Genomic DNA, 27,395 nt, shown 5'->3' with positions numbered 1-27,395 from the left:
TAATTAAGTATCTATGTTTATTGAGGAAGTGTTACTAAGCCAACTGTGAACATTCCTCCAATATGAGCCTGTGGTCTGTAGTGCTTGAACATTTCCACAGCCTTAAGTTTACCCAACACTTTTATATATTAGCAGTCACAGCAACATATTGTTTAGAAAATACTTCTTGGTCAAGTAATTTTACTTGTAAAACATAATTTTGAATTGACAGCCTTCAGCTGACTACACAAATTCCTTCAACACACACACACACACACACACACACACACACACACACACACACACACACACACACACACACACACACTCTGTTCATAGAGTGTCTTGCATACCAACCTTCCAGTTTCCAGACAGGAAACAATGCCCTGAAGTAACTCCTATAGGTGTGTACAGTGTTGAAGTGCCTCACTGGTAATGCACGAAGGACATATTTTATTCAGCACACCCTAAAGAGCTCTTTTTACAGAAGGAGCAGTGTTACATTTCGTTGTTTCAATATTCTTCCCCTGGCTGTCTAGGGGGTAAAAGTGAGCCTCTGTTTTACTGTACCGCTAAAGAGTCATTTTTGAGATTGGGCCAAAGAGAGGGAAAACTGGAAAAAGAAGAATGTTTCCCCCTATGTAAATACTGGCAGTTCTGTATGGACTATATTTAGAAGCACTCAATATTTGGCAAAGCTTCTACAAATATTAAGACGTGTTGCATTTTATGTAACAGAGTAGAGTGGAGACTAGTAAGAGAAAGAGCATTATATCAACTTCATGTCTATGTTATGTCTTCCTGAATTTTCCTACCCTCCATGGAGAAAGGCAAGAACTTTAGTGTAGTGGTATGTATAGTAGTAATGTTCACATAGGCTAGAATAGAATACACCAGAGCAATGTATTCAGAAAGTTGGGCCATTGCGGTTTCTGCATTCTGATGCATTTGTATGACACTACAACATTTTATGGCAGCCTTGTTAGCGTCCATTAACATTACAATGGGTATATAAAGTCTAGAATGAGCATTATGGTGCATTTCCATGACACTACAACATTTTATGGCAGCAGTTGCAGCCCCCCATTAACATTGCAGGGGGAATATTTAAATAATGCTATATAACAGAAGGAATTGGAACAATATTCACAATTCTAAAAGTTGGCCCACTCTAAATGCATGTCTCTGTTAACAGCTCATAGACAGTTCCAAAACTATTTGCATTCTCAAAGCTCTTTTGCATCAATTCTGAATTCCAGTAAAGAGAGACAGAGACCATATTTTGTAAGTGTGTGAGAGGGTCTGTCTTGTGGGTTATGGTAGAGCTATAACCCATAAGAAGAAAACCTTGGGGTCTCTTGCAGGTTTGAAGCGTTGGCATATTACTGGAGGCCTATTGTGGATATCCTTAATTCAGATAGGGGTGTGAGAGAATGGGCGTGGGTGGCAAGGTGACTCATGCTTTACGAGTTGTTGTTGCGTTACGGTGATAACTGATAGTTAGTTTTAGTATTTTTCTGTAGTGGGAGATGGTTTATGTGTTGATATCTTTAGTTTTGTAAGTATGACAGGGTGAGTTCTCTAAGAAAGCATGAGAGAGGGAGCGGCAGTTAGAGTTCATTATTTGTTTTCTATGCTTCCAGTCATGATCAGGAGTGTCTGTTTGTCTACTCCATGGTGCTGGGTGTGACTGTGAGACCAGGCTGCCATCTGTGAGGCCCTAGCTAGAGATGGACATTGAGGTGGGCATCCAGGAGGAGGGCATGGAGGGCTCGTTGACCCTGCTGTCGTGGCTGGCGTCCTGTGTGATGGTGTTTGGAGGGACCCTGCCCTACGTGCCTCAGTACCAGGAGATCCAGAAGAGCAGCATCACTGAGGGATTCTCCACCCGCGTCTGTCTGCTTCTGCTCATCGCCAACATCCTACGCATCTTCTTCTGGTGAGGCCAGGATAGAGAGGGTTCACTGGGGACAGATTACATTGGGTATATGCACAGTGCACACATCCAGTGAAACTGCCAGGTGCTGTGTAGAGATAACAGTTAAAAGTAAACTATAAATTATTGTACAGTATGCTCACATGGTGACCTAATGAAACAATTCACTTGTGAGCATACAAGAGTGCATGTTTGTTTTGTTTCCTTGAAACATGGATAGAGAAGTGGCTTTAGAGGAAGTGAGAAGCATTGTCTGCGCTGACATTGTGATTTGATTAACCACTGTAATGTTGTCTACCTACAGGATAGGGAAGCAGTTTGAACTGACTCTGCTCCTCCAGAGTGTAGTGATGATCATTACCATGCTGGCTATGCTCCATCTCTGCTGCAACATCCAGCACACCAACCGCGTCAGCACCAAACAGCGCCACTTCACAGGTAAGCCAACCAAACCATAAATACGTCAGGCAAATAGCCCTATTTCATTTGTATTATGCATGTATTATTATTACAGCTAGTGCTAAACAACAATAAATTAGGTCCCAACACCAAAAAACACCACCTCACAGGCAAATTGGTCTATTGCTGGGAAAAATATATTCTATTGCTAGGTAAATAAATATAATGCATGTACTTAACTTGACCACTCATCATATTTGAAAAATGAACACACAATTATAGTACAGTTGTGGCCAAAAGTTTTGAGAATGACACAAATAAGTTTGGTGCTTCAGTGTCTAGATATTTTTGTCAGATGTTACTATGGAATACTGAAGTATAATTACAAGCATTTCATAAGTCTCAAAGGCTTTTATTGACAATTACATGAAGTTGATGCAAAGAGTCAATATTTGCAGTGTTGACTCTTCTTTTTCAAGACCTCTGCAATCCGCCCTGGCATGCTGTCAATTAACTTCTGGGCCACATCCTGACTGATGGCAGGTCTTTCTTGCATAATCAATGCTTGGAGTTTGTCAGAATCTGTGGGTTTTTGTTTGTCGACCCGCCTCTTGAGGATTGACCACAAGTTCTCAATGGGATTAAGGTCTGGGGAGTTTCCTGGCCATGGACCCAAAATATCGATATTTTGTTCCCCGGGCCACTTATCACTTTTGCCTTATGGCAAGGTGCTCCATCATGCTGGAAAAGGCATTGTTCGTCACCAAACTGTTCCTGGATGGTTGGGAGAAGTTGCTCTCAGATGATGTGTTGGTACCATTCTTTATTCACGGCTGTGTTCTTAGGCAAGATTGTGAATGAGCCCACTCCCTTGGCTGAGAAGCAACCCCACACATGAATGGTCTCAGGATGCTTTACTATTGGCATGACACAGGACTGATGGTAGCGCTCACCTTGTCTTCTCCGGACAAGCTTTTTTCCGGATGCCCCAAACAATCAGAAAGGGGATTCATCAGAGAAAATGACTTTACCCCAGTCCTCAGCAGTCCAATCCCTGTACCTTTTGCAGAATATCAGTCTGTCCCTGATGTTTTTCCTGGCTTCTTTGCTGCCCTTCTTGACACCAGGCCATCCTCCAAAAGTCTTTGCCTCACTGTGCGTTCAGATGCACTCACACCTGCCTGCTGCCATTCCTGAGCAAGCTCTTTACTGGTGGTGCCCCGATCCCGCAGCTGAATCAATTTTAGGAGACAGTCCAGGCGCTTGCTGGACTTTCTTGGGCGCCCTGAAGCCTTCTTCACAACAATTGAACAACTCTCCATGAAGTTCTTGATGACCGAAAAATGGTTGATTTAGGTGCAATCTTACTGGCAGCAATATCCTTGCCTGTGAAGCCCTTTTGCAAAGAGTCAAAGCAATGATGACAGCACATGTTTCCTTGCAGGTAACCATGGTTGACAGAGGAAGAACAATGATTCCACGCATCACCCTCCTTTTGAAGCTTCCAGTCTGTTATTTGAACTCAATCAGCATGACAGAGTGATCTCCAGCCTTGTCCTTGTCAACACTCACACCTGTGTTAACGAGAGAATCACTGACATGGTGTCAGCTGGTCCTTTTGTGGCAGGGCTGAAATGCAGTGGAAATGTTTTTTGGGGATTCAGTTAATTTGCATGGCAAAGAGGGACTTTGAAATTAATTGCAATTCATCTGATCACTCTTCATAACATTCTGGACTACATGCAAATTGCCATCATGCAAACTGAGGCACCAGACTTTGTGAAAATTAATATTTGTGTCATTCTCAAAACTTTTGGCCACCACTGTACACATGGCGTTCAGTTTCAACTCTAAGCTCTTGCCAAAAGAGGGGGCCATAGGAGAAGGAATAATCACTCTAGAATCTTGCTCCCTCTCCCTCTCTCTGTCTTTTTCGCTCTCTCACTCACTCTCTCGCTCTCTATCGGTCTTATGTCATTTGTAGTTTTGATTGGTAGATTTTATAGGCCAGATGGTAAACTATGTTTACGCCTGAGGTCCTTTGAGTTGAATGATGATCTTGTGGATGTAATTATGGGGATTGGTGTGTGTGAGAATAACAGGGAAATGGTGGATGGCTATAGTCACTGGGCTTTCACATAGAATAGATTATTTCAGCTCTGGGGGTGAGAGTGTGTGTGGCCAGTGACAGGGGGTCTGCTCTATGTGAGTGTGAGAGAGAGAGAGAAATAGAGTGTGTGAGAGAGAGAGAGAGAATTTATGGATAATTGTGTTTTCACAGAACTACAGGTTGATTAAATCTCTTTCATTACATTTACATAGCCAATCTTAGGTCAGCTTTTTATTAATCTGACTGGGAACAAAATGAAATCTTGTAATATTACGATAATTCAAAGAGTGTGTTGTGTGTTATTAGATCCCTAACTCCTCGGCCCTAATAATGTATCTGTCATGTTGATTGATTAGTGAATAGATGCTAAGTTATTCATGCTGTACATATCGGTGAGTTATTGTGGGTTTGTGCGTATGTGTGTGTGTGTGCTGTGTATCCATGCATGAGTCTGAGTTTGTGTTATACTGTAGATAATCCTTGTTTGGGTATAGGATATGTATAAGAGACACTGTGGTCTTGTAGTCTGCTGAGACACTGAGTTCCAGACTGATTCTGTTGTCCCCTGGTGGGAGCTGGAGAGTCCTCAGTCCATCTTTACTCACATCGATTGTCAGTACTGTATCATAGGAGCTCAGCAACCAAACCATTAGAGAACTCTGAACTGTTTTGAGTGCCCTTAATCACCCTGCCACAGACACTACAGGACAACAGATCGTCACTCCAGGCCTCTTCTTTCCGCTGAAGGGCAGGTCAGCTGTCTGATTTCAGAGGGGATGGAGGGGTGTGATGGTCCAGGCTCAGAATAGCCCTAACTTCCTCCCCAATCATTACTTTACTGTCCTTACCTCAGGAACATCCTGCTCTATGACAGCCGGGACAGCAGCACCTGTCCCCATCTAACCCGACCACATACTTACACAACACAACCACACACACATGCACGCACAGCAATAAACGTTCACAACCACACACACACATGCACAAACAACAATAAACGTTCACAACCACACACACATGCACAAACAACAATAAACGTTCACAACCACACACACATGCACAAACAACAATAAACGTTCACAACCACACACACATGCACAAACAACAATAAACGTTCACAACCACACACACATGCACAAACAACAATAAACGTTCACAACCACACACACACATGCACAAACAACAATAAACTTTCACAACCGCACACACACATGCACAAACAACAATAAACGTTCACAACCACACACACACATGCACAAACAACAATAAACGTTCACAACCACACATATATGCACAAACAATAATAACCATTCACATCCATAAACACACATGCCGACAAGTACCAGCTTTCGGATAACATTTAGCTTCCTTTAGTAGAGGTTGTCTTAGGTCAGTAGGTAGTATATGGGGAGGGATTAAAATACATAGATATGCTATTGTGACCTTTTACCAACTTATTTTTTTCATGCTGCATGCTGCATAGAGCACAGAAGATGCATAGAGGATGTTTCAGGAATGACAAACTAGGAAGTGTGAGGCTCACTGTTCTGATGGAGTGGGGAGTAGATGGAATGAAATTAGCATTTCTCCTCGCCCTAAAGAAAGGTTGATGTGGTCTATTGTCATTGAAAGTCAACATCATGTCTAGAGTGGCAAAAGGTGATTCACATTCTCTCCACAGTTTACCTCAGAAAGCTTATGGGCCTCATAATGTTTCCCGTTATAAATCAGACTTCTTAAAACTGTGCACACGTGAACGAGCATTATAACTCTGCCTGAAAAACACCCATCATTCACCTTTTATAGTGATAATAACGCCCTTATTTGCTGTATACATTGGAAGTATTGGAATTAGGCCAAGACAGTATCAAAAGGAAATAGCAATGCTTGGCAAACTTGATCAGATGTCTTTGGAGGTGTTGGCAGAATGTTTCCTTTTGCAGTGACATTTGCTGTATCTGACAGTTTCGGAAAGACCAAAATACATAGATCAAAATATTTGAAATAGCTTTTCTAATTATTACTGTTTAACAATAGGGGGAGCTGTTAGCATTTTTTCTTTTTTTACATTTCCAAATTAAACTGCCTCGTACTCAATTCTTGCTCGTACAATATGCATATTATTATTACTATTGGATAGAAAACAATCTCTAGTTTCTAAAACCGTTTGAATTATGTCTGTGGGTGAACCAGAACTCTTTCTACAGCGAAACTCATGACAGGACATGCGAAGCTCTGAAAAATAGTCTCTGATCTCGGATCAGTTTAAAACTCTGTGTGTGCCCTATGGCTTGACATGAACTGCACCCGCCTTCCCCTGGATGTCAGTAACCAATGAGAAGTGGAATGGTGTCTCTACGTGTTTGTCAGAGTTTTTAAAAGGGAATGGAGTGAGATGTCCCTTCTTTTCGACGCTTGCCAGGACGCAAGGGAGGACATCAGAATCGCATGCTCAAAAGCTCTCGTTATTGATCAAAGATATATCCGTCTGTGATTTAATTCGATATAGGTGTTAGAAACATCATAACGAAGTTATTTGAAACCGATTTATATCAGTTTATGCGAGTATATTGCTATTTTTCTGAATTTCCTTAGTATTGCGTTTGAGGATTTGGGCATGTGTGTGCCGTGTAGCTATCGTTAGCTGCTAGTTTCGAAGTTGAGGAGGTCGTTTTACAACAAAGCAACGATTCTTTTGGACAAAGGACACATTGCCCAAGATACTGATGGAAGCTCGTCCAAAAGTAAAAGTTATTTATGATTTTATTCCGTATTTATGTGGAAAAATGTAAACGCAGTTGTCAGCCATTTTTTGCGGCACTAGTCTGGCTGTAACTCACAATGTATGTCTAGTAACGTAAATTTTAAAAATCTAAATCAGCGGTTGCATTAATAACCAATGCATCTTTCATTAGCTGTCCAACCTGTATTTTTTTTGTCAATCTAATCGATAAATAATCGTAAACATAGGTGCCTTTCCAAGATGGCGCCGGCCCGAATGCATGCCATGTTTTGACAGATTACATTGCATAACCACGATTTGTGATGCTAAATATGCACATTTTCGAACAAACTCTATATGCATTGTGTAATATGATGTTACAGGACTGTCATCTGAAGAATTCTGAGAAGGTTAGTGAAAAAATGTATATATTTTGGTGGCGATAACGTTATCGCCCCCTTTGCCTTGATTTAATGCTGGTGTGATGTTAGCTCATGTGGTATGCTAATATAACGATATATTGTGTTTTCGCTGTAAAACACTTAGAAAATCTGAAATATTGTCTGGATTCACAAGATCTGTGTCTTTCGATTGCTGTAGGCTGTGTATTTTTCAGAAATGTTTTAGGATGAGTATTTTGGTAATTGACGTCGGTCTCTGTAATTATTCCGGCTGCTTCCAACGCTATTTCAGATTGCAGCTGCAATGTACAACTGTGATTTATACCTGAAAAATGCACATTTTTCTAAAAGAACATATCCTATACCATAAATATGTTATCAGACTGTCATCTTATGAAGTTGTTTCTTGGTTAGTGGCTATATATATCTTTATTTAGTCGAATTAGTGATAGCTACTGATGCAGGAAAAAAATGGTGGAGAAAAAAAGTTGTGTCTTTTGCTATCGTGGTTAGCTAATAGATTTACATATTGTGTCTTCCCTGTAAAACACTTAGAAAATCTGAAATATTGTCTGGATTCACAAGATCTTTGTCTTTCAATTGCTGTAGGCTGTGTATTTTTCAGAAATGTTTTAGGATGAGTATTTTGGTAATTGACGTCGGTCTCTGTAATTATTCCGGCTGCTTCCAACGCTATTTCAGATTGCAGCTGCAATGTACAACTGAGATTTATACCTGAAAAATGCACATTTTTCTAAAAAAACATATCCTATACCATAAATATGTTATCAGACTGTCATCTTATGAAGTTGTTTCTTGGTTAGTGGCTATATATATCTTTATTTAGTCAAATTAGTGATAGCTACTGATGGAGTAAAAAACTGGTGGAGTAAAAAAAGTGGTGTCTTTTGCTAACGTGGTTAGCTAATAGATTTACATATTGTGTCTTCCCTGTAAAACATTTTAAAAATCAGAAATGATGGCTGGATACACAAGATCTGTATCTTTCATCTGGTGTCTTGGACTTGTGATTTAATGATATTTAGATGCTTGTATTTACTTGTGACGCTATGCTAGGCTATGCTAGTCAGCTTTTTTACTGTGGGGGGTGCTCCCGGATCTGGGATGAGTACCAAGTAAAAGTTAATGGGTCCATTTAAATGAGAGATGGAACAAATGGTATTATAGGCTAACTTGTTGTCGGCCTGTAGGCTATTTCGCGACACAAGTAGCCTATGAAACCATCCCAGTCAGAAAAGGTGAGAGATTTATTCTGCAATGATCATGGAAATGAAATAAATAATAGGAAATATGCGTATTTTTATTTTAGAATGCAAAGATAAGAAACATTTATTTCCCCGCTCTTATCATTAATGGCAAATGTTTGCATATTGTTATTATATTTACACAGTGGCTCCGTGGGCCTGGGGCCTGGGCCTTCAGTGAGGTACTACACAGTCCCACCCAAATTAATCCACCTCTTATTACCATCATTATGATGCCATGGCTCTAGACACTATACATTTAGACAGAAACGCAGTATAACCAGGCGTTGCGTCACCTTGAAATTGACAAATTCACATTTTTGGGTAAACAGTGTTTACCCAAAAACATGACACAATCAATGAGTCTTTTCAATATTTCCCTTCACTTTTTCATTGTGCAGCTCCGTTGCCCTGCGCGCTTGTTCGTTGAGCTGTAGATCCACTCCGGTGTCCCCAAAAGTTTTCAAAAGCACCATTGCTTGTAAGTGCCCAGCCGTACTTTGGTGTCTCGTTGCTGCCTTGGTTAGACAACTCAAGTTTGCAAAGCCAGTGTGGCTCCAAACACCAAAATCGATCACTTGCAAATAATAGGCATTACCAGCAGTACAGTTTGCAGTGCTTCTCGGAGCCTGTGAGCCATTGATAGCGCTCGTAGTTGAAACTTTGAAAGTGGCGGGCGACTTCTCCTTACAATGTCTAACTTTTCTTGAAAGTTCGTCTTGAGAATGGCGTTATAATTATATCCTCGACCAAATCGATATCTTCTCCTCCTTCCGCCATTGTGGGTTGAAAAAACAGCTTAGTAGTACGCGAATTAATTCGTTTATCAAATTCAGTTTCCTAGATCTGCATAGACCTGCCCATAGGACCTGCCTCTCAATATTGGTAATCCAATCAAAAGACGTGCACGCACTACGCCTGCTAGCTGACTCCTGTGTAACACTGGAGCCAGCCAGCAGGCGTACAATAGCCAACTCTAAAGCTGATTGGTTGACACTAAATTTTCATTTCCATTCACTATAAGCTACAAGCGCCCGCACTGTTGATTCTGAAGGCCTGAGGGCAGATTTTAGACCCCTGGCAACACATGATGGCTGAATATGATTGGATAAAAGATCTAACATAAAGACCAGCCCTCCAAATCTCAACCTGGGGCTGGAAGCAGTGCAACCAAGAGGAAAGCTATGAAATGAAGAGTATAACTCTTACTCTGGGGAATAATTTAATACATATTTGTGGGAAAATATATTTAAAAAATATATATATTCTGATGATGTTTAGGCCAGCAGAGAAGGCCTTGCTGGCCCTGACGGCCCACCACTGTATTTACACTATCGGTCAAATGTCTTGATGACATCTTTGCACACTCTTGGCATTCTCTCAACCAGCTTCACTTGGAATGATTTTCCAAAAGTCTTGAAGGAGTTCCCACATATGCTGAGCACTTGTTGGCTGCTTTTCCTTCACTCTGCAGTCCGACTCATCCCAAACCATCTCAAGTTGGTTGAGATCGGGGGATTGTGGAGGCCAGGTCATTTGATGCAGCACTCCATCACTCTCCTTCTTGGTAAAATAGCCCTTACACAGCCTGAAGGTGTGTTGGGTCATTGTCCAGTTGAAAAACATGTCCCACTAAGCCCAAACCAGATGGGAAGGCGTATCACTGCAGAATGCTGTGGTAGCCATGCTGGTTAAGTGTGCCTTGAATTCTAAATAAATCACAGTCAGTGTCACCAGCAAAGCACCCCTACACCATAACACCTCCTCCTCCATGCTTTAAGGTGGGAAAAACACATGCGGAGATCATCCGTTCACCCACACCGCATCTCACAAAGACACGGCTGTAAGGAACCAAAAATCTCAAATTTGGACTCCAGACCAAAGGACACATTTCCACCGTCTAATGTCCATTGCTCGTGTTTCTTGGCCCAAGCAAACCTTTTCTTCTTATTGAGGTCCTTTAGTAGTGGTTTCTTTGCAGCAATTCGACTATGAAAACCTGAATCACACAGTCTCCTCTGAACAGTTGATGTTGAGATGTGTCTGTTACTTGAACTCTGTGCAGCATTTATTAGGGCTGCAATTTCTGAGGCTGGAAATTCTAATGAACTTATCCTCTGCAGCAAAGGTAACTCTGGGTCTTTCTTTCCTGTGGCGGTCCTCATGAGAGCCAGTTTGATCATAGCGCTTGATGTTTTTTGCAACTGCACTTGAAGAAACTTTCAAAGTTCTTGAAATGTTCTGTATTGACTGACCTTCATGTCATAAAGTAATGATGGACTGTCATTTCGCTTTGCTTATTTTAGCTGTTCTTGCCATAATATTGACTTGGTCTTTTACCAAATAGGGCTATCTTCTGTATAGCCCCCTACCTTGTCACAACACAACTGATTGGCTCAAACACATTAAGTTTGCCTGCATTAAAGTCCCCGGCCACTAGAAGCGCCGCTTCTGGATGAGCATTTTCTTGTTTGCTTATGGCCTTATAGAGTTGGTTGAGTGTGGTCTTAGTGCCAGCATCAGTCTGTGGTGGTAAATCGATGGCTACGAATAATATGGATGAGAACTCTCTTGGTAGATAGTGTGGTCTACAGATTATCATAAGGTACTCTACCTCAGGCGAGCAATACCTCAAGACTTTTTTAATATTAGACATCGCGCACCAGCTGTTATTGACAAATAGACACACACCCCCACCCCTCGTCTTACCTTCTCTGTTCTGCCGGTGCATGGAAAATCCCGCCAGCTCTATATTATCAGTGTCGCCGTTCAGCCACGACTCTGTGAAACATAAGATATTACAGTTTTTAATGTCCCGTTTGTAGGATAATCGTAGGTCATCAATTTTATTTTCCAATGATTGCACGTTAGACAGTAGGACGGATGGCAGTGAGAGTCCAATCTGCGCCCCCTTTTCCTCCGCCTTTTCTTCACGCAAATGTTGGGGATTTGGGCCTGTTCCCGGGAAAGCAGTATATCCTACTCGCCAGACTCGTTAAAGGAAAAATCTTCTTCCAGTTCGCGGTGAGTAGTCGCTTTTCTGATGTCCAGAAGTTATTTTTGGTCGTAATAGACGGTAGCAGCAACATTATGTACAAAATAAGTTGCAAAAAAACGAACAAAATTGCGCAGTTGGTTAGGACCATCTTACATGATTCCATATGTGTTATTTCATAGTTTTTATGTCTTCACTATTATTCTTAAATGTAGAAAATGGTAAAAATAAATAAAAACCCTTGAATGAGTAGGTGTTCTAAAACTTTTGACCGGTAGTGTAGCTAGGCTATCTGTTTTTGTGTTATAAATAAGAGTGTCATATATTCCCCATTTTCACAAGGCTACTACTTTTGTCTTTCTGCAATGCAATACTTCAACTTCTAGAAGCTGTGCTTATGCATGGTCTAAAGTTTGTTGGATGATAAGAACATTCTCACGTCAAGTTTTTATAAAGGCCAACTGTTCCGTGAAAACTGGTGCACGCATAATTTGGCGCATGTTTTTGTGCGTACACACATTTACATTTACATTTAAGTCATTTAGCTGACGCTCTTATCCAGAGCGACTTACAAATTGGAAAGTTCATACATATTCATCCTAGTCCCCCCGTGGGGGATGAACCCACAACCCTGGCGTTGCAAGCGCCATGCTCTACCAACTGAGCCACACGGGACTACACGTTTGTAAATGAGGCCCCAGGTATGTTCCTCGGGTGACGACCTTGTGGCTCAGAGTTCCTGTACGGCTTAGCAGAGGATGGATACTGTATTGCTCTATACTGCTGTTAAAGCCAGTGTTGGCCTTGGCTAAGCTACAGTGACAACTCTTTTGAACAATGTGTTGTATGTTAACCTCACCCATCCTAAGCTTTTTATTTGCTTAATTGTTAGTGCATACGTTGTGTCTCTGTCCTGGTGTAGCATTAAATAACATTTACATTTTTTAACATTTAAGTCATTTAGCAGACGCTCTTATCCAGAGCGACTTACAAATTGGAAATAAGAGCCTCCCTTCCAACCTCAAGAAAATAGAAACAATGTGCACCAATGATGATGCCTTGTATCTGCTATAGTAGTTCAACAGCACATATCACACCTGATTACAAATACTTCTGCAACACTCAAATGTGGGTGGTCATGTGTAATTGTTTAATAATTGAGTCTCATGTATAGTATGTTGTTCTAATGAAACAACAGAGCCCTCTACTGGTCATAACTGACCCTGTCTGTTCATATCGCTTTATCATACACTACCTGTGTTGAAAGTGAAGGAAATGGACTGATGTGTTGTTGACACAGAGGTAGACTTCCTTGTGTAGTGATGTGACTGTACAGAGAGGACCTATGCCAGGTGCCTTAGTAGAGTGGTCTGTGTGTGTTTTTTGGGGGTGGGTTTCATTGTGCTGAGTCAGTGTAGGGTCTCTACTGCAATGTGGAATGTGACTGCCAGTCTGTCTGCTGCTCAGGCAGTGTTATCTGCAGCGTGCAGCGTGCAGCATTGCAGCGAGGCGAATCAGGTGTGACCGCTCTCAGCACAGACAGAGTTTATTACTCCCCTGCATTTACATAAAGAGGTGTACACTTTAATTGAAGCCTAGATAACAGACATCCACTTAACAAGTCAAATGAAGCTAGGCAGGTGTATATGATTGAGTAGAGTACAGTTGGTGACATAAGTAAAATGTACACAGTAGCCAACACTTCAGTTTTCCTTAGTTTTGCTGAAGTTAGTTTTGCTGAAGATAACTTAATTGATATGTTTTGTGTTTGTCCATGTCTCTGATTTTGTGCTTGTTTTAGAATCATCCCCATGGGAAAGTTTGCATAAGCTCTGTCTCTGGTTAAGTGTTGGCCCTCTTAAACAAGAAGAGTGCTCAGTCCTTTTCTAGGAAAGGTTGAGTCAGACTACCGACAGTGGCTACTCCCACGGGGTCATATGAATTATTAAAATTCCAAGAAATACAGCAGATACCCAGCAGACTGACCTGTGAGTTAGAGAGTGGAAAAAGTGTGCCTGTGTTTGCATTATATTGTATGAATTTGCGGGGATGTTTTTAATGGACATTTTTGTGGCACCCTTTAAAAATGTCAAATTGACATTGTGCAGAGTAGAATTCCAAATTATGGTGGCTCCTGTCCCCACTACACATTGACAGTTGCTGCACTGTGGGCCTGCCTGAATACCATTGGTTATTTGTAGATAGGTCAAAGATGAACTCATGAATATATAAATCTAAGTGCTCTGGTTCTGTCCATCTTCCCCCCTGGTCACATCAGTGTAAGATGAGAAAAGATGACCTATTCCACCAACACCATTGATCACTAGTTCTCTCATCACTCCAACAGTAGTGTCAATCCAGAGCAGACAGACATAGGGTTTATATGTGTTGTGCTTTCTCCCAGACTATTGATAGGCTACAAGGCTAGAGATCATCTCCCTGTTAACAACAGTATATCTCAATCCCCTCTTTGCAGCCATGTTTGTCTTTCCACCACTGTCCCATTAATTTCCCCCTGCCTTCCCTTGTCTCCAGTATTTTGTCTCCCCCCTCCGTCATTCCCTCTCTCTCCATCCTGTGAGTGAGAGGATGACAAGTTAATGGTGTGGCAGACAGACGGTTGCTGATGATGGCTCCCGAAAGACATATTCCTCTACCATCTGAATCAGTGAACGAGGCAAAGCATGGCTGACATTAGTTTACCCAGGGTCAGTGTTGAGCCAAACTTCACGGTCTATCAAAGAATGTAGAATATAATGTGGTGTTCAGAGGCCAAGACTGCCAAACCACAGGTTCTGATCGGTTCTTGAAGTATTTTCTAGTGTTTCCCTGGTCTGTTCTGATCCTAGTGTATGTCTACAGGCTGAACCTTCACCTCTCTGGCTGCCTCATTAAAGTAACCTCATCACACATCACACACAGGGAGCCCCTGGACACCTGCCGAGACCTATCCTGCAGCACCACACTGCTCTCTCCTCCTCTCCGCTCCCCTGCTCTCCACTCCTCTCCTCCACTTCTCTCCGCTGCTCTCCTATCCCTTCTGCCCCCTTCCTCCTCTTCTCCCCTCCCCTCCTCTCACTCCCATTTTCCACAGATCTGAGACTGGAAATAGACACATCTCCAACTTGAAGACAGAGAGAGATACACACGCACATACACACACACACACACACACACACACACACACACACACACACACACACACACACACACACACACACACACACACACACACACACACACACACACACACACACACACACACACACACACACACACAGTGTCAGACTCCTTGCACTATGAACCGCTTCTCTCACCCTATGGACCCATTAAAGACTATACCAGCACCTATCAAAAGCAAATTCAAATATCTCCCCTAATTTCATTAGATTACACATAAAAACCTGTGTAGTGTTATTCTGTGCTGTAGAACAGCTGTGATATGTCCAACAAAAGAGCTGTGACACAGTGAAGGGGTGTGTGTGCGCACATTTGTGTGTGTGCATGCAAGATGTCTGGTGACTGTTTTTGTGTGTTTGTTGTTGAGTGTACTCTTAGCCTCCAGAGTTCTGGTTGTGACGCAAACATGGGCTGCAGATTTTCCGGCCCTGTTTGTGCCCAGGGCTCTCCCAGAGGCAGGCTCCAGTCTCCTCCACCTCGTCTCACACTGTTCTCATAGCCCCAAACCCTGCCTTCCAAACACAGCACCAGTTTATGTCACACCAAGAGAAACCAGCTCTGGTTTAGTGTAACGCCAGTCTTCCATTAAAAAGTGTGCTGCTGCTCTAACCTTGGGGCTGATTCCCCGTTGGCGCTGATACCCCTCATTGATTGTGTGGTTGCATGCTGTGCTACCCAGTAAGGGTGTGATTAGACAGAGTAGTCTGGTGCCTCCAGCCCTTTGACCCTGACAAGATCTTATTAATTAGCTATATTGACAATAATGATCCAACGCATACAGTCTCTCTCTCTCAATGCATGAATTGGCTTAACTCTGACCCCTGTGTTGCAACAATGGATTTTTTGCTCTCTCAGAATGTTGTTTCAGATCAAAGGAAGAATAATATATGCCAAAGCTGACAAAGACTGAACGGAGAATGCACAGAACTTCACAAACCTATTCAGACATGAAAGGAAGCACCTATTGTCTATCCTGTTCAACCCCTAGAGGAGGGCAAATGCCAGAGGACAGGCGAGCAAATAAGTGAAAAGGGGACACTAAAGGAGTGAAAAAGATACATTTTGGTGGACTTATTATTAATATACATATTTTCTATTTTGCCCACTTTTTATCCCCAATTTTGTGATATCCAATTACGATCTTGTCTCATTGCTGCAACTCCCCAACGGGCTCGGGACAGATGAAGGTTGAGTCATGCGTCCTCCGAAACATGACCCGCCAAACTGAGCTTCTTAACACCCGCCCAATTAACCTGGAAGCCAGCTCCACCAATGTGTCGGAGGAAACACTGTTCAACTGACGACCAAAGTCATCCTGCAGGCGCCCGGCCCTCCACAAGGAGTCACTAGAGCACGATGAGCCAAGTAAAGCCCCCCCGGCCAAACCCTCCCCTAACCCAGACGATGCTGGGCCAATTGTGCATCGCACTATGGAACTCCCGGTCACGGCCAGTTGTGACACAGCCTGGGATCAAACCCGGGTCTGTAGTGACGCCTCTCGCACTGCGATGCAGTGCCTTATACCACTGCGCCTCTCGGGAGGCTCCATTTCGGTGGACTTAAAGAGAGATTCAGACAGCAAGGCTGACGAGGTTGAGGAAGTTACTTAGGATTTGTCTTGCTACAAAGGGGAATAGTAAAAAGAACATGGCCATGATGCCCTCCACATTTACCAGAATACACTGACCCCACTGTCCTCAATATGCAGGGGCGCAACTTTCACTGGGGACAGGAGGGACATGTCCTCCCCACGTTCTGAAATTGTGTTTCTGTCCCCCAGTTTTATCATTGGAATGTGATACAAAACAAGGCAACGGTGTGCTTTAGGACCATGCGGACACCCCCGAGCGGTCCGGTAGGCTGTTTGGAGTGTTTATCCGACTGGAAAAAAAACCTAAAAAAAACAAGTTCTATAACCAAAGTTGTCCCCCTATCAATATGTCTTGGTGATGTGGTCTTCCCAAGTCGTTGTCAGAAAACGCTCCCCTTCTTTGTCATCCAGCTTGCCCTTGTTGTCTCATTGCTCCATGGTAGCCCTGGGAGGGAGGTCTAACCACTGTGACCCCCACTGTCCCACACTGGGCTCTCTGATAGGAAGATAAATGCACTGGGCAACTTTATTTCCTCTTTATTTATTTTATTGTTCATTTTAGACTGACTTTGAAGTAGGTTCAAAGTAGTTGGCATATACTGTTTTCTCTCTCCTTGTCTAATGTAATGTCTATTATACTTCATTTCTGTCCTATCCTGTCATTGTTCTCTCCTTTAATCTTTCATTTTTCACTCATTCCCCAACCCTCTCTATCCCTCCCTCTGTCCCAAATCAACTAGCCATTTAGCATTGCTACTGCAGTATATTTGAGACATAAATGAGTTAGTCAGTTAGTTAGTTGGTCCTAAATGGATCCCAGTCAGGTGTGTTGCTTGGCATTGTGTAGAGTAGAGCCTGGAGACTGGCATCATCAGCATGCTGCTGTGGGGAACCCTGCTGAAACCCTGCTGTAGTGCGTGTGTTACTGTCACTCTGCCCTTGACCCCATGCCACTCTTTCTCTCTCCCTCTCTCTGGCTTGCATGGTTGGTTCTTATGTAACTTTTATCAGAGCTGCTTTGTTTTATTTATTCAATCTCTCTGTGTCTCTCTCTTTCTCTCTCTCTCACACACTATCGTTATCCTGTCCTGCAGTCTTAATCCCACTGTGTAACTTCCATTTAGCTCAGAGAACGAGAGATAAAATGCAGCCCTTTATTGGCTCTGTCCTTGTCTTGTCCTGATTCTACCTATATTAAAGGAATATTCCACCCCAAAACTATCTTTCGGTATTTGTTTCATTGGGTCATTGTTGATATAGTCCCACAATGTTTTGCATGTCAACAATCAAGTTTTTTAGATATACAGTGCATTCGGAAAGTATTTCAGACCCCTTGACTTTTTCCATATTTTGTTACGTTACAGCCTAATTCTAAAATTGATTAAATTGTTTTTTTCCCCTCATCAATCTAACTGAAGTATTACATTTACATAAGTATTCAGACCCTTTACTTAGTACTCCAATTTGTAAGTCGCTCTGGATAAGAGCGTCTGCTAAATGACTTAAATGTAAATGTAAATGTACTTTGTTGAAGCACCTTTGGCAGTGATTACAGCCTTGAGTCTTCTTGGGTATGATGCTACAAGCTTGGCACACCTGTATTTGGGGAGTTTCTCCCATTTTTCTCTGCAGATCCTCTCAAGCTCTGTCAGGTTGGATGGAGAGCGTTGCTGCACAGCTATTTTTAGGTCTCTCCAGAGATAATCAATCAGGTTAAAGTCCGGGATCTGGCTGGGCCACTCAAGGACATTCAGAGACTTGTCCCGAAGCCACTCCTGCGTTGTCTTGGCTGTGTGCTTAGGGTTGTTGTCCTGTTGGAAGGTGAACCTTCACCCCAGTCTGAGGTCCTGAGTGCTCTGGAGCAGGTTTTCATCAAGGATTTCTATGTACTTTGCTCAGTTCATCTTTCCCTCTATCCTGAATAGTGTCCCAGTCCCTGCCACTGAATAACATCCCCACAGAATGATGTTGCTGCTTCACCGTAGTGATGGTGCCATGTTTCCTCCAGACGTGACGCTTGGCATTCAGGCCAAAGAGTTCAATCTTGGTTTCATCAGAACAGAGAATCTTGTTTCTCATGGTCCGAGAGTCCTTTAGCTGCCGTTTGGCAAACTCCATGCGGGCTATCATGTGCCTTTTACTGAGAAGTGGCTTCCGTCTGGGGACTCTACCATAAAGTTCTAATTGGTGGAGTGCTGCAGAGATGGTTGTCCTTCTTGAAGGTTCTCACATCTCCACAGAGGAACTCTAGAGAACTCTAGAGAAAATCTCTTTCCATTTATTTAGCAACCTGTATGGCACAGCTGTCCACATTTTTGTCCTCAAATGAAACTGGTACATTTTTATATTTATGCCAATCCTTTTCATACAATTTGTATCTTTAATATATGGCAAACAAACAAGTTCCCTCCCTTCCTCCTCTTCCACTTGCCTCCTGCATTTTCTACGGTAATGCTGCAATCAGTTGGTTGTAACATTGAATTGAGCAGACATTGCCATATGTTTTCGATAGCTACATATGTGACATAACTACATTCTCTATTCATAATATAATTAATACATACAGCACCAGTCAAAAGTTTGGACACACCTACTCATTCAAGGGTTTTTCTTTATTTTTACTATTCTACATTGTAGAATAATAGTGAAGACATCAAAACTATGAAAGAACACATTTGGAATCATGTAGTAATCAAAAAGTGTTAAACAAATCAAAATATATTTTATATTTGAGATTATTCAAAGTAGCCACCCTTTGCCTTGATGACAGCTTTGCACACTCTTGACATTCTCTCAACCAGCTTCACCTTGAATGCTTTTCAAACAGTCTTGAAGGAGTTCCCACAAATGCTGAGCACTTGTTGGCTGCTTTTTCATCATTCTGCAGTCCAACTCATCCCAAACCATATTAATTGGGTTGAGGTTGGGTGATTGTGGAGGCCAGTTCATCTCATGCATCACTCATCACTCTCCATCTTGGTCAAATAGCCCTTACACAGCCTGGATGTGTGTTAGGTCATTGTCCTCTTGAAAAACAAATGATAGTCCCACTAAGCGCAAACCAGATGGGATGGCGTATCGCTGCAGAATGCTGTGGTAGCCATGCAGTTTAAGTGTGCTTTGAATTCTAAATAAATCACTGACAGTGTCACCAGAAAAGCACCCCCACACCATCACACCTCCTCCTCCATCCTTCACGGTGGGAACCACACATGCTGAGATCTTCCATTCACCTATTCTGCATCTCACAAAGACATCTCACAAAGACACAAAAATCTCACAATTTGGACTCCACCGGTCTAATGTCCATTGCTTGTGTTTCTTGGTCCAAGCAAGTCTGTTCTTCTTATTGGTGTCCTTTAGTAGTGGTTTCTTTGCAGCAATTCACGCAGTCTCCTCTGAACAGTTGATGTTGAGATGTGTCTGTTACTTGAACTCTGTGAAGCATTTATTTGGGCTGCAATCTGAAGTGCAGTGAACTCTAATAAACATATCCTTTGCAGCAGAGGTAACTTCTTCCTTTCCTGTGGCAGTCATGAGAGCCAATTTAATCATAGTGCTTGATGGTTTTTGAGACTGCACTTGAAGAAACTTACAAAGATCTTGACATTTTCCAGATTGACTGACCTTCATGTCTTAAAGTAATGGTGGACTGTCGTTTCTCTTTGCCCCCACTCGGTGCTCCCGAGTGACGCAGCAGTCTAAGGCACTGCATCTCAGTGGAAGTCTCCCAAACAGATATAAAAATGGACTTAAACATAATAATTTCAAACCTTGCTTACATTTGTATACGATCACCTGTCTCTCTATAATGCATGGGAATACTTGGGAAAATATTTGCAAAATTAAAATAACTTGGAGCAGATTTCCTTGGTGTTTTTAGTCTTCTGTCCAACAATGACAAATAAAACCATCCCGCAGACTGCTAGTTGGGGAACCCTGTCTTAGATTATTATGGAAAGTACCTTGAAAAGGCTTACCTACCTATGCCCACCTGCTTTAGTGAGCATTCAGGGATGTGATTGCCTTGGTTTGTGCTGCCTATGAAATCATCTTCCAGGATAAACTAGCGTGATACTACTATGCATCGGAATATTATAATGGTGTGTACAGTATATGCAAATCAGTCCTCATCATTTATTTGAATGCATTAAACACAGAGGTGGGGGTTGATGAAGGGTCAACCTATAAGACAGAACACTGCAGCAGAACCACAAGACAATAGAATAGTACTGCAGTCATCTACTATATATAGCTAAATGAAAATATGGACATGCCTGAATGGCTAAATGACTTAGAAATTATATTTTATTTCAATTTAATTTGTGAACTTAGAGCTGCCTCATTGAATATGAACTTAATGACATAGCTATATCGGCACAGTCTTTGTCCTTGTTCAAAATATTGAGGGGTACAGTACATTTTCTTTCTAGTGTAGAGTTTGAATGGATCCACTTCCAGACCCACATTATTGCTCCCTGATCAGCAGTCATGTCCAGGTCAGTCTGTCTGGTACCCAGTCAGTCTCAGATGCTGTAAAACAGCTGTAATCGAAACCCATTATCAAGTTCATTTAAATTTGACTTGATAAATTACAAATCCTACTTCTTGACCTGGGGCAAGATTTTAATGACACTTTTGCTCTGCTGTGTTCCTATGTAAACTGTGACATGACAGAGAGGTGATGCTTGAAGGTGGAACATGTGTCCATGCTTATGTGTGTGTGCATGTGCACACGTGTATGTTTTCTTTCCATGTGAGTATGTGCACTTACATGCCTACTTGTGCAATATGAGAAAGGACAGTGGTCTAGTGTTTTTTAATGAGAGGCCAATCAGCCCACTATTTCTGAAGCTCTTGCATTATTCAAATGAGACCCACTGCTGACTGAGGGAGTACAGAAACCAGGCCCTCTGTGTCTGCTGCCTTCATTAAAACGTGTACACAAACCACAAACCTCCTCCTGCCCTGCCAGATGCCCTCTCACACAGCAGGCTCTCTGCCCATAGGCCATGCCACCTGGGCATAGGTGCCATGTTGTTAGGACTGCTAATGGTGAGGTACTGTAGGAGTCCCCTCACCAGTCAGTCTGAGTGATGTTGAGTAAAATATGTGCAGACCACACTGACCGTATGTAGGCCTAGCCAACTTCCTGTTTTTCTATTGGTTTGTCAGGCAGGTCTGATTTAATGGTTTATTATTCTGGATCCAACCTAGCTTGTGTTATATGTTCCCTTTGAACAATCAATACTCATGGGCGTACTGTTAGCTGAAAGGGCAGCATCTCTGTGCCCATGGTTGACCTATCCCAGAGTTATTGGCTCAGCTGACAGACAGAGACAGGATGGCTGGTTTGGCCATGGTGACCCTGCAGGTGAAAGGACAATGGGTCTAGTTGTCCTCGGGTCAGTTTGGAACGGGTCGCTATATTAAAAACATTTATTTATGTATATCGGGTCCGGATGGAAAATCCCAAGGTCCATTTCGTAACGGACCCGTGAAGACCTCTATTGCTAACACTAGCAGCTGTTAGTGCTGCTGAGCTGACTGTCTTACAGATGACTGGCAGAATGTATACCCTCTGGCATTCTAGATGTGGTTGAGCTGGACTCCGCTGTAGACCTACTGGCCCTGGGCTACCGACACTGTCACATGGATGTGTGAAGAATTTCCATTGAGTGCTTTGAGTTTTTCTACTGTTTTAGTAATTAAAATGTTTGATCTGAAGAGCTGGGGGGAAAAATAAGTGCACCTCACCTCCCCACTCCTCCTCCTTGATGTGGTGCCTCTTGTGTGGGTCTTTTGAAGTGCGGCTCGTCAACAAGTCTGCTCTGTAGTGATGTGCGGGATGACTCATAACCTACAGTCCCCGCAGTTATATCCGCAGGGCGGGCGGGCACGCGGGTTTAAGGTAATACAATATTGTGTGGATGAAGGCTGGGTGAGTGCGGTCTTGTTAAATAAAGATTTTTAAAAATCGGTAAATGTATCATTCTTGTTCAATAAAGATCTATAGGCTACATTGAGGTTTTTCTTTCATTATTGTTATCTGAGGTTGGTGTGTAAGCCTAAGTTTTAACTGTACGCGTGCCAAATTCACGGCAATTGCCAAATGCTTTTGGGAACTTAGGCAGAAAAATGTAACATCGATCCACTGAGGCAAAAAGGACAATGTCGGAGTGGGTTTAAAAGTTTAAAATAAAGAGAAGGGAGGGCCAAAACAGTAGCCTAATGTTTGGGAGAGATGTTATGTGTGATGACTGTGAGGCACTGACCTCTTCATGACTGTCTTGGTGTGCTTGGACCATGTTAGTTTGTTGGTGATGTGGACACCAAGGAACTTGAAGCTCTCAACCTGCTCCACTGCAGCCCTGCCTATGAGAATGGGGGCGTGCTCGGTCCTCTTTTTCCTGTAGTCCACAATCATCTCCATTGTTGTTGTTGTGGCACCACATGGCCAGGTCTCTGACCTCCTCCCTATAGGCTGTCTCATTGTTGTCGGTGATCAGGCCTACCACTGTTGTGTCATCCGCAAACTTAATGATGGTGTTGGAGTCTTGCCTGGCCGTGGAGTCATGAGTGAACAGGGAGTACAGGAGGGGACTGAGCACGCACCCCTGAGGGGCCCCTGTGTTGAAGATCAGCGTGGCGGATGTGTTGTTACCTACCCTTACCGCATGGGGGACGGCTCGTCAGGAAGTTCAGGATCCAGTTGCAGAGTTAGGTGTTTAGTCCCAGGGTCCTTAGCTTATTGATGAACTTTGAGGGCACTATGATGTTGAATGCTGAGTTGTAGTCAATGAATAGCATTCTCATGTAGGTGTTCCTTTTGTCCAGGTGGGAAAGGGCGGTGTGGTGCAATAGAGATTGCATCATCTGTGGAGCTGTTGGGGCGGTATGCAAATTGGAGTGGGTCTAGGGTTTCTTGGATAATGGTGTTGATGTGAGTCATGGCCAGCCTTTCAAAGAACTTCATGGCTACAGATGTGAGTGCTACAGGTCGGTAGTCATTTAGGCAGGTTACCTTAGTGTACTTGTGCACAGGGACTATGTTGTTCTACTTAAAACATGTTGGTATTACAGACTCGGACAGGGAGAGGTTGAAGATGTCAGTGAAGACACTTGCCAGTTGGTCAGCGCATGCTCGCAGTACCTGTCCTGGTAATCCTTCTGGCCCTGCGGCCTTGACCTGTTGACCTGTTTAATGGTCTTGCTCACATTGGCTGCGGAGAGCGTGATCACACAGTCTTCTGGAACAGCTGGTGCTCTCATGCATGTTTCAGTGTTATTTGCCTCGAAGCGAGTTTAGCTCGTCTGGTAGGCTCGTGTCACTGGGCAGCTCTCGGCTGAGCTTCCCTTTGTAGTCTGTAATGGTTTGCAAGCCCTGCCACATCCGATGAGCGTCAGAGCCGGTGTAGTACCATTTGATCTTTGTCCTGTATTGATGCTTTGCCTGTTTGATGGTTCGTCGGAGGGCATAGCGGGATTTCTTATAAGCTTTCGGGTTAGAGTCACGCTCCTTGAAAGCGGCAGCTCTAGCCGTTAGCTCAGTGCGGATGTTGCCTGTAATCCATGGCTTCTGGTTGGGGTGTGTACGTGCAGTCACTGTGGGGACGAAGTCATCAATGTACTTATTGATGACGCCAATGACTGATGTGGTGTACTCCTCAATGCCATCGGAGGAATCCCGGAACATATTCCAGTCTGTGCTAGCAAAACAGTCCTGTAGCTTAGCATCTGCTTCATCTGACCACATTGATCGAGTCACTGGTGCTTCCTGCTTTAATTTTTGCTTGTAAGCAGGAATCAGGAGGATATAATTATTGTCAGATTTGCCAAATGGAGGGTGAGGGAGAGCTTTGTATGCATCTCTGTGTGTGGAGTAAAGGTGGTCGTGACGTTTTTCCCTCTGTTTGCACATTAAACATACTGATAGAAATTTGGTAAAACGGATGTAATTTTCCCTGCATTAAAGTCCCCGGCTACTCGGAGAGCCACCTCTGGGTCAGCGTTTTCTTGTTTGCTTATGGCGTAATACAGCTCATTCAATGCAGTCTTAGTGCCAGGTGGTATGTAAACAGCTACGAAAAATACAGATGAAAACTCTCTAGGTAGATAGTGTGGTCTACCTGATCATGAGATACTCTACCTCAGGTGAGCAATAGCTCGAGACTTCCTTAGATATCGTGCACCAGCTGTTATTTACAAAATACATAGTCTGCCGCCCCTTGTCTTACCAGACGCTGCTGTTCTATCGTGCCGGTACAGCGTATAACCAGCCAGCCTTATGTTAATAGTGTCATCATTCAGCCATAACTCCATGAAGCATAGGATATTACAGTTTTGAATGTCCCGTTGGTAATTTAATCTTCCGCGTAGGTCATCTATTTTATTTTCCAAAGATTGCACGTTTGCTAGCAGAATGGAAGGAAGTGGGGGTTTATTCGATCGCCTACGAATTCTCAGAAGGCAGCCCGCCCTTTGGCCCCTTTTTCCTTGCCTTCTCTTCACGCAAATCATGGGTATCTGGGCCTGTTCCCGGGAGAGCAGTATATCATTCACGTCGGGGTTGTCAGACTCGTTAAAGGAAAAAAAGGATTCTGTCAGTCCGTGGTGAGTAATCGCAGTCCTGATGTCCAGAAGTTATTTTCAGTCATAAGAGACGGTAGCGGCAACATTATGTACAAAATAAATTAAAAAATAAGTTAGAAACAAACAAAAAACAAAATTGGTTGGGAACATGTAAAACGTCACCCTTCGTCTCCGGCGCCATCCGAGTTCTCCGGCGCCATCCTAGATGGGTTGCTAGCAATTGCGGGCGGTGCGGTGATTAAACAGCTGACCTGCACATCACTACTGCTCTGCTCTCCAGACTAGCTAAGGTAAGCACAACACTGAAAGGGATCTCACTGGTAAGGCCAGCCTGCCTCAGATGGTGCAGCAGCCTGGATGACAGCGAGAGAACGATGACAAGGGAGGGAGAGAGTGGCAGAGATGAGAGAGGGGTAGATTTACGGATTTGTTTCTTTTGGATGTGATGCAGATCCATTGGTTATGTTTCTTCATTATGTTTTACTTAACAATTTGAGGTAGGTGTTTTTATGATTGTGCAAATAAAACTACCAGACTTTATTAAAAGGAGGGGGGGAGTGGATGGAGAGAAGGATGGGTGAATAGAGAGAGGGAACTACAATATACTGTATTTGGACGAAACAGACCGCAGTTTGGAAAACAGGTCAAGCTTTAGGAGTGCCAGTAGTACTGCTGCTCTCAGCAGCGTTCCTGCCTTATTTAAAGGAGAGAAGAGCTTTCATGTTCCTGACAAATGGCAGAGCTTGCCCCTGCAGCTGCCAGCACACTAGAATAAGGGGGTGGGGGGGTAAAATCAATCCGATTTTATTCACAGGTGAAAAATGAAGTCCTCAGAGGATTCTTTGAATAAGGCCTCTCTGCCAGGCACTGTTCAGAAGCTATCAGTGTAAGCGTCTGAATCTACAGACATTATTCATGTGCTGAGACAGCCTGGGCACCGCACCGGCCCTCACTACAAGGACGGACGCGACTGTGTGTGTGTGTGCGCGCGTGTTTCAGCGCTCGTGCCTGTGTCCTGTCCCCCTCAGATCCTATCTCCTGTTCTATCTCTGTATTGGATCTGTAGGTGTCCCATGATAAGGACATTAATCATGCATTCTTCTCGCTATGAGACGTCTCACTCTGCCTCTCCCACAATTCCGTGACCCCAGCGGTGGCGTGTAGCGTGCTGTGTTCCTGACGGGGGTGTACCATCGTCATCACGGTTCCCCCTGACAGGTGTTGCCAAGTGTTCTTTGCAGAAGCTCAGAACGCATAATCTATTGACAATACGCGGAACACGGCCACTTCCTACATGGAACATCACAGTCCAGTCGGTTCACTTACAAATAGGCTCTTATTTAGCTATCAATTCCATTCAGCTGATGTCAGCTCGTTCAATTCCCCCTCTCTAGTAATTTCAAAGGAATACGAGGCCATTGATCATGTGGGATTACTGTCTTGTGAGGAGCTGACTGGTCCTATACATACCACTACCAAACCGAGAACCTCTGGCGCTCAATATGCATGGTTGTGTCTGGATTTTAGGTATCAGACTCAGCTAGACCCTTATCTCAGCTTGTGACCCCCAGGGCTCTCTTTAGTACTCAGGGTTGGGTTAAATGCATTAAATGCGGAAGACACATTTCAGTTGAATGCATTCAGTTGTACAACTGACTAGGTATTTCCCTTTCTATTTCTGATTTCTCTTAGCTTTGATGTCACGCTGCCTTCCTCCTCTCTCCTTTTAGGTTTTTATATCCATATATCCATATATCCATTAGACTATAATGCGATGAACAATGGCAATAAAAGCCAGTGAACCAGATCTGGAACTGTATATTTACATGCCTCTCTGTGAACTGTTTGTCTCCACTCCTGGGTTCTGCTACTATATACAGTAGGCCTACCCTATTGGGCTGCCAGTGCAAACATGGAAAATAATGGATGGAATTTGAAATAGTCTTAAAATATCTGAATAATTAATATTTGTTAGTGAGAGAGGAGCTCTGTCTGACCACATTTTATTTTAGCTGCCACATTGCATCTCTCTTTCTCATTGGTCAGAGTGTAGGCTTAGTCTCTGTACTTTTAATCAAATGTTTTATTTTATTTTTAAATCTGGTTGACTGAGTTATTAGAATAGCTCTATGTACTGTAGCTCTGTATTGGCACTATGTGGTGGAATGGGCTCAGTGGTGACGCTTGCAGGATCCAGAGCCAGATATTATGTAAATGTGAAAAGC

General features: G+C 43.1%; 1 protein-coding gene across 1 annotated transcript in view; it reads left to right on the top strand.

Moving 5' to 3' along the window:
* The window catches only part of LOC139539841 (solute carrier family 66 member 2-like), a 107,744-nt gene that overhangs the window by 1,325 nt on the left and 79,024 nt on the right, over positions 1–27,395 (top strand). Inside the window, exons 2-3 of the mRNA XM_071343179.1 lie at positions 1,623–1,918; positions 2,220–2,353. Coding sequence (XP_071199280.1) covers positions 1,710–1,918; positions 2,220–2,353 — 343 coding nt within the window. The 5' untranslated portion in view covers positions 1,623–1,709. The remainder of the gene's footprint in view (positions 1–1,622; positions 1,919–2,219; positions 2,354–27,395) is intronic.

The sequence above is a fragment of the Salvelinus alpinus genome, chromosome 15 (genome assembly GCF_045679555.1).
Source record: "Salvelinus alpinus chromosome 15, SLU_Salpinus.1, whole genome shotgun sequence".
NCBI lineage: Eukaryota > Metazoa > Chordata > Actinopteri > Salmoniformes > Salmonidae > Salvelinus > Salvelinus alpinus.
The sequence above is the reverse complement of the archived record's forward strand: the minus strand, read 5'-3'. Positions and strand labels throughout refer to the sequence as shown.